At 36.7% G+C, this 11,143-nt stretch overlaps 1 protein-coding gene across 18 annotated transcripts in view; it reads left to right on the plus strand.

Annotated features, from left to right (window-relative positions):
- Window positions 1-8,455, plus strand: part of CDC25C (cell division cycle 25C) — a 44,152-nt gene extending 35,697 nt beyond the window's left edge. For 17 of the 18 annotated variants that reach the window (XM_074212941.1, XM_074212942.1, XM_074212943.1 and 14 more), the window contains 6 exons: window positions 262-360; window positions 923-985; window positions 1,564-1,662; window positions 2,120-2,253; window positions 2,626-2,737; window positions 7,916-8,455. In XM_074212941.1, the coding sequence (XP_074069042.1) occupies window positions 262-360; window positions 923-985; window positions 1,564-1,662; window positions 2,120-2,253; window positions 2,626-2,737; window positions 7,916-8,107 (699 nt within the window). In that variant the 3' untranslated portion in view covers window positions 8,108-8,455. The remainder of the gene's footprint in view (window positions 1-261; window positions 361-922; window positions 986-1,563; window positions 1,663-2,119; window positions 2,254-2,625; window positions 2,738-7,915) is intronic. The other variant, XM_074212957.1, reaches the window with a different exon arrangement.
- The last annotated feature ends 2,688 nt before the right edge of the window (window positions 8,456-11,143 follow it).

Below are 11,143 nucleotides of genomic sequence, written 5' to 3' on the forward strand. Positions count from 1 at the left end.
TAACCGATTGCTTTTCTGGGTCTTTGTCCCATCGTTTCTATTATCAACTTCTTAGTGTAAAAAATGTCAGTATTAAGTATAATTTTTTGTATTACATTCTTAGAAATACTAATCTTACCTTCTAAGTCTACTAGTCAACTAGAGGAGGAGTCAGCATTACACTTTAAAATGGTTTGGTGGACAATGATTGCTGAGAAACCATGTACCTAAGTTCTAAATCTGCTGAGATTACAAATGGGGGGCTTTTTTCTCCATCTTCAGGAATCAAATGGAAAGAGGACAATTTCACATTATGATGTTAATGCCATTCAGATCTTGGAAAATTCTGACCAGAGTCATCTGATAGGTGATTTCACTGAGGTGAGTGGGACTGTTCTCAACCTGGGCTTCATTCAGCCACTTTGACATAGGACATCTTCTTTGCTGGGAGAGAAGAATATTCATGCTTATCCATGAGAATCTATGCTTCAAGCCTAGTCCTTCATATGTCCCTTGGTGATAGGGTGAGGGTCCTGGGGTAGTGGGCAGCCAGAAGATACCAATAAAAGACCAGGCTCACTGAACTTTTTTTTTTTTTTTTTTTTTAGTTTTTGCAAGGCAATGTGGTTAAGTGGCTTGCCCAAGGCCACATGGCTAGGTAATTATTAAGTGTCTGAGACTGGATTTGAACTCCAGGGCCCATGCTCTATCCACTGTGCCACCTAGCTGCCCCCCCTTTTTTTTATAAAATATTATGCCTCATGCACCAGCTGGGAAAAAAAGGAAAGGTCAGTGGCTATTGTTCTCAGAAACCTTTGAGGCATTAGAGAAATTTAAAAGGAAAAATATAAGGGTCAGTGAATTTTTGATTCTACAATGTCATTTTTCACACATTTGAGAAGCATGGTATACTTGTTTTCCCTTCCATTTTTGGTTTTCCTAGGTCTACATGCTACCAACAGTGTCGGGAAGGCATCAAGATCTGAAGTATATCAACCCAGAGATGGTAGGCATTCATTCTGTTTCATACTTTCCATTTGTCTTTTTTTGACCTTTTTAACCCAATCCTTTTAGTCAGATAAACTGATTTGAAGGGTTTCTAATTAATATTCTTTAATTGGAAACCTTTCTTTTAGAGGCTAAGGAAGCTAGCTCCTACATTTCTCTTTCCTTTCAAAGACAAGGATGGATTCTTAATTTAAGTATCATCCTAAAAATTTGCCTGATTTTCTTCCAATCATTTTGTTTTTTGAGTTATCCAAGGGAGTCTAATTCCAATTGTTTGTTTTTAGTCTGGCCTGTTCTTCCCTTCCTTGGCTTCCTGCCTCAGGACAGGCAACTTTGGAAACTTGCATTCTCTTAATTGTTGCTTGTTGAGCTAACTGCACAAGTACCCAGCACTGTGTCTTCTTCTGAACTTGATGTCCTCAAGAGAGGCTTCTGACACTCCTGGAATACACAAAAGAAGACAGGACCTGTGGGGGCCAAGGGCAGGATCACTCACCAAAAAGACCACTACCTGACTACCTTCTTCAAAATAACTGCAGTGACCAACATGTTTAGTCATTTTTTACTCTTTTATAGGTGGCTGCTTTGCTAAGGGGGCAGCTGCAAGATCTGATTGAGAAGTTTTATATTATTGATTGCCGTTTCCCATATGAGTATCAAGGAGGTCATATTCAGGTGAGGGTGTTGATTACAGATCCACAGAGAAGGAGGAGAAGGTGGTCACTCAGGGGGTGATGTGGAAGAAGGACCCCTTCACTTACTACAAGAAGGTTCCATAGCAGGATGCAGTGAGAGTGAGAAGGGTGAAGATTATATATATTTAGGGATATCTATCAAGAAATGTCCTGGGTACTCAGAACTGAGTCTTCATACTTTCTTTATGCCATAGTACCCTCTAGTCCTAAATAATTACTTTAATATTTGGAGACCAGTCTTGTTCTTTGTTTTGTGGGAGATTAATACAATTCTTGTCCCTTATTCCCTTCCTGTTATTATACTTGATAATTCAATAGCCCTGGTAACATAAGGAAGGCTCAAGTAATATCACAAGAATGGTGACTTAGGAGTTTCTTAGTGTCTGTGCTATCTGAAGTCTTTTAGAATCTGCTGCTTAGATTCTTCTCTTCTACAGGGAGCTTTGAACCTTCACAGTCAGGAAGAACTACATAATTTCTTCCTGAAGAAGCCTTTTGTCCCTTCCAGTACCCAGAAAAGAATAATCATCGTGTTTCATTGTGAATTCTCCTCAGAAAGAGGCCCTCGAATGTGAGAATGTGGTCTTGGGTGAGACAGAGCATGGGTTTGGGGTCTGCTTCCCAGAAAGGCCTCCATAGTTACCTGGAAGTCATTCAATCCATTGCTCACTCCATTGGCTTGTGAATAGCATGAGGAAGAGGAATAAAGAAGGTGGTTTTATTGCTTGAGTGATAGGAAGGTGTTTCTACAGGGAGTAAAACCTGATCCAAATAGTGGGTGGAAAAGTAGAGAGAGGAAGAAGCGCTGATAAGACTAGTTTATAATGTTCCCAAAATATTTGAATCCCACTCTACCTTGACTCACCGCTAGTTTGACCCATTCTTCACCCTCACTCCCTTTGATCTGCCACCCCCAATCCTGGTTCTGGGCTTCCCCTTGAAGGTGCCGCTATCTAAGAGAAGAAGACAGAGCTCTGAACAAGTACCCTGCCCTCTACTACCCTGAACTTTACATTCTTAAGGGAGGCTACCGAGACTTCTTCCTGGAATATGTGGTAAGAAAACAGAGCACATGGGAGCAAAATAAGGTCCTAGATACAGAAGGGACCAATTCCTGTCTCTTAATGAATGCCTGTATTCAGGTCAATAAACATTTGTCAGATCCCTGCTATGTGATAGGCACCAAAAATATAAAGATAATATTTCTCCTCAGGAGTTCAATAGATATAGTATTTGCACAGGTTAAGTATGAAACATGGTAATTTGGAGAGAAAGAGAACTAGCCAGTGGGGGAGATTAAGGAAGATTTTCATGGAAAAGTGCTGAGCATTGGAGACAGAATCAGAGGCAGAAGGCAGAAAGACTATGTTCAGCCCAAAGTGAATGTCATAGACAAATTCATGGAGGCAGGAGATGGAATACTAAAATCAGGAAACAGTTGGTGGGAATGAAGGGCATATATGTAAAGAGAAGCATTGTGGAAAAGGAGGCTGGGACTAGATTTTGGAAAGCCTTGGATGCCAGCACTTCACTTGGTGTCTGGCATAGAAGTTACAAACCAGGTGGAAATAATAGTACACCTGAACTGAAATAAGGAAGGATTGTTTTGGGGATGAATGTTATGAATCTGATTTCAGACATAGATTTTGAAATTTTAATGGAATTTCTAAGTGAAGATGCTTAGTTGGCATTTTGACAATATTAAGAATTTAGGAAATAGATCAAGAATAGATGTATAGATTTTTTAAAAATGTCTTTATTTTTTCCCAATTAAATTTGAAGACAATTTAATGTTCATTTTAAAAAAAATGTTGAATTCCAAATTTTTCTCTCCTGCCCTTCCTTCCTCCCTAAAATGGTAGACAATTTGATATGTTATACATTCATCTAAAACACTTCGTATTAGTCATGTTGTGAAAGAGGAAACAGACCAAAAGAAAAAAGTAAAGTGAAAATAGTAGGCTTTTTTCCTGCATTCCAGCTCCAATAGTTCCTTATCTAGATGTGAATAGCATTTTCCATCCATATCTTGGATCTTTGCATTACTAAGAAGAGCTAGGTCATTCAAAGTTGATCATTGCATAATGTTGCTACAAAATGTACAATGTTCTCTTGGGTCTGCTCATTTTACTTTGTTATCAGTTCACGTAAGTCTTTCCAGGTTTTTTCTGAAATCTTCCTTCTCATCATTTTTTTTTTTTTGCAAAGCATTGGGGTTGAAGTGACTTGTCCAGGGTCACACACCTAGTTAATTATTAAGTGTTTGAGGTTAGATTTGAACTCAGGTACAGGATCCTGACTCCAGGCTGGTGCTCTAACAGCACCACCTAGCTGTCCCTTCTCATCATTTCTTCCAGCACAATAGTATTCTATTGCATTTATATACCACAACTTGTTCAGCTATTCCACATTGATGGGCATCTCCTCAATTTCTAATTTTTTGGAAGTGTTGATGCCTTTTGAATGTAGTTCCAAATTGCTCCCCAGAATGGTTGGATTAGTTCACAACTCCATCAACATTAGTGTCCCACAATTTTCCCACATTCTTCCCCCCCACATTCTTTTTTTTTTTTTTTTTTTTTTTTTTTTTTTTTTTTTTTTTAGTTTTTACAGCAATGAGGTTAAGTGGTTTGCCCAAGGCCACACAGCTAGGTAATTATTAAGTGTCTGAGGCCAGATTTGAACTCAGATACTCCTGACTCCATGGCTGGTGCTCTATCCACTGTGCCACCTATCTGCACCCCCCCACATTCTTTTAACATTTATCATTTTCCTTTTCTGAAATATTAGCCAATGTGATAAATGTGAGGTAGTGTAAAATGCATTTCTCTAATCAGTATTGATTTAAAACATTTTTTATATGACGATAACTTAAATTTCTTTATCTGAAAACCACCAGTTTATCAATTGAGGAATGATTTGTATTCTTATAAATTTGACTCAGTTTTCTATATATTTTAGAAATGACTCCCTTATCAGAGACATTTGCTGTAAAGATTTTTGCTTTCCTTCTAATCCTGATTGCATTGGTTTTGTTTATGCAAAATCTTTTAAATTTAACATAATCAGTTTTATCCATTTTCTGTCTTGTAAAGTTCTTTGTCTCGTTTGATCAAAAATTCCTCTCCACACATCTGACATAGATCTCTCCTAATTTTCTTATGATATCACCCTTTATGTCTAAATTATGTGTACATTTTGGCCTTATCTTTGTATACAGTATAAGTGAGTTCTCATCACAGAAGCTGGGCCAAAGTCTTTGGGTTTATCAAACATTGGATTACTATGGTCATTTACTTCTGTGTCTTTTGTATCATTCCACTGAACTACTACTCTATTTTGTTAGCCAGTACTAGATAGTTTTGATGTTTGCCACTTTATAATATAGTTTGAGATCTGGTAAGGCTAGACCACCTTCATTTGTATTTTTCATTAATTCCTTTGATATTCTCGACCTTTTATTCTTCTAGATGAATTTTATTATTATTCCTTCTAGTGCTATAAAATAGGTTTTTGGTAGTTTGCTACTTTTTTAAAATAAATTTTACAAATTTAATTTACTGAATAAAGAAATTAATTTAGGTAGAATTGTCATTTTTATTATATTGGCCTAACCACGACAGTGATAGTGATATTTTTTCATTTGTTTAGATCTGACTATTTATTTGCAAAGTATTTTATAATTGTGTTCATATTATTCCTGTGTTTGTCTTAGTAGGTAGACTCCCAAGTATTTTATATGATCTGCAATTATTTTAATAGAATTTATCTTCTCTTGCTGTTGAATTTTTTTTTTTTTTTTAGGTTTTTGCAAGGTAAATGGGGTTAAGTGGCTTGCCCAAGGCCGCACAGCTAGGTAATTATTTTAGTGTCTGAGACCGGATTTGAACCCAGGTACTCCTGACTCCAGGGCCGGTGCTTTATCCACTGCGCCACCTAGTTGCCCCTTGCTGTTGAGTTTTGTAGGTAATATATAGAAATGTTGATGGTTTATTTTATAACCATTCACTTTGTTAATAATTTCAAGGAGTTTTTAGTTGATTTTCTAGGACTCTTTAAGTATACATACATCATATCATCTATAAAGAGTGCTAATTTTGTTTCCTCATTATTCTAATTCTTTCAATAATTTTCTTTTCTTATTACTATAGTAAACATTTTTACTACTATATTAAATAATAGTGGTGATAATGAGCATCCTTACGTTGCTTTATTTTTTTTTTTGCAAGGCAATGGGGTTAAATGACTTGCCCAAAGCCACACAGCTAGGTAATTGTTGTCTGAGGTCAGATTTGAACTCCAGGTACTCCTGACTCCAGAGCCGTTGCTCTATCCACTGCGCCACCTAGCCGTCCCCTTACATTACTTTTGATCTTATTGGGGAGATTTCCAGTTTATACTATTACTACTGATGGTATAGATAGCTACTACTTATCATTTTTTTTTTTGTTTTTAGTTTTTTTTGCAAGGCAAATGGGGTTAAGTGGCTTGCCCAAGATCACACAGCTAGCGATTTTTAAGAGTCTGAGGTCACATTTGAACTCAGGTCCTCCTGACTCCAGAGCTGATGCTCTATCCACTGTGCCACCTAGCTGCCCCAGTTGCTCTTAGTCTTAATCTCTCTAGTGTTTTTAGCAGGAATGGGTGCTATATTTTGTTAAAAGCTTTTTTCTGGATCTAATGAGATAATCATATGATATCTATTTGTTTTGTTATTTATATGACCAATTATGCTGATAGTTTTCCTAATATTGAACAGTCCTATATTCCTAGAGTAAATATAACCTGATCATAGGCTATGATCCTGGTGATATATATTGTTATATAATCTCCTTGCTAGCATTTTTAAAAAAAATTTGCATTGATATTCATTAGGGAAATTGGGCTATAGTTTTCTTTCTCTGTTTTGACTCTTCCAGGTTTAGGTAAAGTGTTAGACTTAATTGTTCTTTAAATGTTTGATAGTTCTTCTGTGAATCCATCTGACCCTGAGAATTTTTTTTATTAAGGAGTTCATTGATGGCTTGTTCAATTTCTGTTTCTAAAATGGGGTCATTTTAGTATCCTATTTCCTCTTTGTTAATCCGGACAATTTGTATTTTTATAAATATTTATCCATTTTACTTAGCTTAGGTTGTCAGATTTATTGTCATTCAGTTGAGCAAGATAATTCCTAATTATTAATTTCCTTTTCATTGGTGGTGAGTTCACTCTTTCCATTTTTGAATACTGGTAATTTGATTTCTTTTTTAAAAATCAAATTAATTCAATGGTTCATTTTTTTTCATGAAACCAACTCTTAGTTTTATTTATTCAATGATTTCCTTACTTTCTAGAAGATGTATATATTTGAGAGTTATTTGCATAAAGGTGATAATTGAGGATCTCAACTAGGATAGTAATGGATGATATCATCAAAGGAAGAGTGGAGGGCAAGAAAAGGTCCTAGGGCAGCCTTGGGGTTTGCTGGATTGAAAAGGGAGGTGAATGCAGCAAAGCTGACTGAGAAGAAACATTCAGAGGAATGAGAAGAATACTGGGAGAAAGCATTTTCATAGAAGCCACATGACAGAGGATGTAGAAACTGTTGAAAAACTGAAAAGTCAAGAAGGATGTGAATCAAGGGGAAAGCCATTAGATTTCCCATTTGAGATCCTCAATAAACTTTGTGACAGTAGAGTCCCTGGAATGCTGGATTTGGAAGCCAGACTGCAAGGTTTGAGAAATAAGTGAGTAGCAGCTAGGTGTCTCATGGGATAGAGTCTGGAAGACTAGAGGCCTCCAGTTACCCACTAGTTTAAGCTCTGATTACCTATTCCCATGGATACACTGGGTACACTTTAATATCTTTGTCAAGAAAACTCCATGGAGAGCAGAATCACAAAAAGTCAGACACAACTAAATAACTGAAAAACAATCCAGAAATGGAGGAAATGAGCCTAGGCTACTTTTTTTTTTTTGTCAAGACAGTGGGGTTAAGTTACTTGGCCAAGGTCCCACAGCTAGGTAATTATTAAGTGCCTGAAGCTGGATTTGAACTGAGGTCCTCCTGACTCCAGGGCCAATACTCTTTATCTACTGGGTCACCTAGCTGCCCTGCCTAGACTACTTTTTCTTTAAGTTTGGCAGTAAAAAGTAGGAGAGATCTTAGCCACAAAAATTGGGAACATGGAAGTTAACTTTCTGTCCAGGTTTGGATCTTCACTTATTCCTTTTCTCCTACTTTTCCCCAGGAATTGTGTGAACCACAGAGCTATTGCCCAATGTATCACCAGGATCATAAAACTGAGCTCTTGAAGTGCCGCAGCCAGAGCAAAGCGTGGACTGAAGAGCGGCAGCTCCGGGATCAGATTGCTTGTCTCATGAAGGATGAGAGAGGAGTGGTCACTGGCTCACACTGTGGACCCCCAGTGAGGAAGCAGTGACTTCTGTGGCAAACCAGACCAATATATTACAAAAAATATTCAACAAGCCAAAATATTTGACTGCAAAGGTCATCAGTCTGTGTTCTAGTGAGTAGAGGAGCCTTTTCTATGGGCTATGTCCCAAAGGCTGTCCATCCTTGCTTGAGCTACAAAGTTTACAGTAATCAGGGAGAATTCCTCCTTTCTTTCATCTACTGTATGTTTTCACCTCCTTTAGCCTGTTTGACTCCTCTAGATGAATTTTTTGTTAGACTTGAAGTAGTAAATTCTTTCTTCTGTCTGAATTTGTCTCTATTCTCCTGTCTCCCCTTTGAAAACAATGCAATAACAAACATTTCAGAACGAAAATGACTCAGATTATTTCATGTTGGTTCCCTATGAATTAAGAACTACCTTGTTACTTGTGGCATTCCCACATGAACTATAAACCACCATGGTATGACCATTTTCATTCATTTCCTGACAACCCAACCTTTTGGCTCTATGTGTTCCATTCAGTCACACTTATTACCCCAAACCATACTTCTGGTTCTTCTCCACCTGACATCCAATCTTGAAAAGATTGTGACTTGGGTTATTGATAGCTCACAATCAGATACCTCTAACTGGACACAAAATCTTCTTAGATTATAGCCAGAGATGTTTATCCATTCCAACTTTCCAAATACCTCTTCTCCCAATTCTTGTCATGGCCCATTAAAATGAACTTCAAGAATAAGGTTGAGTACCATTCTGAGGAACAATTTAGAACTATGCTTAAAAGGGCATTCAAATTGTGTATACCTTTTTATCCAGTGATGATATTACCCGTCTGTGTCCCAAAGAGATTTAAAAAGGAGGTGAGGGGAACCTAATTGTACAAAGATATCTATAGCAAAAAAAAATATTTGTAGCAGCTCTCTTTGTGGTGACAAAGAATTGGCAATTGAGGGGATATCTAGTAATTGGAGAATTGCTGAACAAGTTGTGGCATATAATTATAATGGAATGTGCTATAAGAAATGATGAGCAGACATATTTCAGAAAAACCTGAAAAGATTTACATGAACTGATGCAAAGTAAAATGAACACAACCAAAACATTGTATACAGTAACAACAATATTGTGCAATGATTATGATTGACTTAGCTCTTCTCATTACATTCTTTCTTTGATGGAAAATGCTATCACATCCAGAGAAAGGTCTGAATCCAGATTGAAGCATATTACTTTCACTTTATTTTTTACACTATTTTGAAAATTCTTTTTTTCACAACTGATATGGAAATAGGTTTTACATAATTGTACATAACCCACGTCAAATTGCTTATTGTCTTAAAGAGGGAGGGAGGGAAGGAGAAAATTTGGAACTCAAAATTTTATTTTAAAAATTTAATTGAAAAACTAAAATACTATTTAAAAAATAAATGAGCAGATGAATTTCCAAAAAACCTGGAAAGATACTTATAAACAAATAATGCAAAGTGACGTGAGCAGAACCAGGAAAATATTATAAAAAGTGACAGCAATACTATACAGTAACTATCAACCCACAAGTGTTCAACCCACAAGTGAGAAAGAAAGCACAAGAAAAATCTTAAGAACCAAAAAGTCCTAACAAAACCAGAGAAAAAATATCCCTCAAAACAATTCAAAATGTTCCCAAAAAAGTGGTTGCAAATATATAACTCGACCCTTCTATTGTGATTAATATGAATTTCATTTATTTTAATCTTGGTAAGTGTCATCCATTGTATTTACTATGAATCTTGTTGGTAATTGATTTTAGAAAGAATTGAGATAGAACACTTCTGGCAGTATTTACTCATGCTACTTAGACCACCTTTCCCCAGACATCCCATTTGTGTGGTCCAAATAAAGGGGGGGGGGGCTTGTGATTCCATCAAACTGTGTGACTTTATAACATTTACTGATGGGAGTGTGGAGGAAGCACTGGTGCCTGAGAATTGGTAAGTCAATCTAATTTGACAAGCATTAAATGCCAACTGTGTGCTGGACACTGGAGATGAGGATAAAAATGAATGTCCCCTTTCTTAAAGAATCTTGTCTTGGAGTGGGTGGGATGAATCCAGATAAGTAAATACAAAATATATGCAAAATCATTTGCTTTGGGAACAGTGGAGAAGAAATTGGAAAAAAAAATAAGATAAGGTCTCACCTAGGGTGATTATTACCATCAAATATATGGGCAATGGTAAAAATTTGAACTAGGGAACAAATTTGAAGGGTATTGGCAACTCACTGGTCATAGAAAAGAGCCAAGAGTAGGAAAACATTGAGATGGTGCTAGTCTACTCTCAATAAATTCTGGAATTCCTATTTTGTATTTTAAATTTTTGTTTTTATCAGCAGTTTTTCCTCATTTTTGAAGAGTTTGTGAGGATCCTGACTTATTTTGAACTTTTGTTCCATCTTGACTGGACAGTTCAATTTATATTTCTGTGGGAAAGTGGGAAATTTTTAAGTCAGATGACAAGGGAGTGGTGTGTGCTGGCTGCAGAACTGCAGCACATTTTGTTTTCAGACAGACTGTAACAAAGACTTTTTACAGCAGAGGGCACTACTATACTATCTTAAGTTAGCTGGTTTCTCCCTCCATGTTACCTATCCATCAAAAAAAAACAGGAAGAGGAAGAGGGGAACAATTTTTGTCAGCATTCCCTCCCAATCCCTTTCCAAAAGTCTTGAAAGAGAACTCTTGCTCCCTAGCTACCAGCTGGAAACAGTGACAACCTCAAGTATGTGTGGTCCCTTAATACCATGGCAAACATCTTCAGTGTGTAAAGAATATCATATCCTTCAGTTGGTCCTTAAATGTGGAGTGGAAGCACTACACTTTTATGGTAATTTTATGTAACAGTTCCTATCTAATGTATTGGTAGACACCTAAAAACATACTCAGATAAAGGCACTACCTCTAGGCAAAAATGGCTGGAATCTTTCCTAGGAAGGTAGCACTGATATGAGTGTGATGTCTTTTTAAGTTAACCTGTTTTATGAGAATTTAGAGTCATAAAACAAATGGGTGGTTATTCC

Source organism: Macrotis lagotis, chromosome 1, assembly GCF_037893015.1.
Source record: "Macrotis lagotis isolate mMagLag1 chromosome 1, bilby.v1.9.chrom.fasta, whole genome shotgun sequence".
NCBI lineage: Eukaryota > Metazoa > Chordata > Mammalia > Peramelemorphia > Peramelidae > Macrotis > Macrotis lagotis.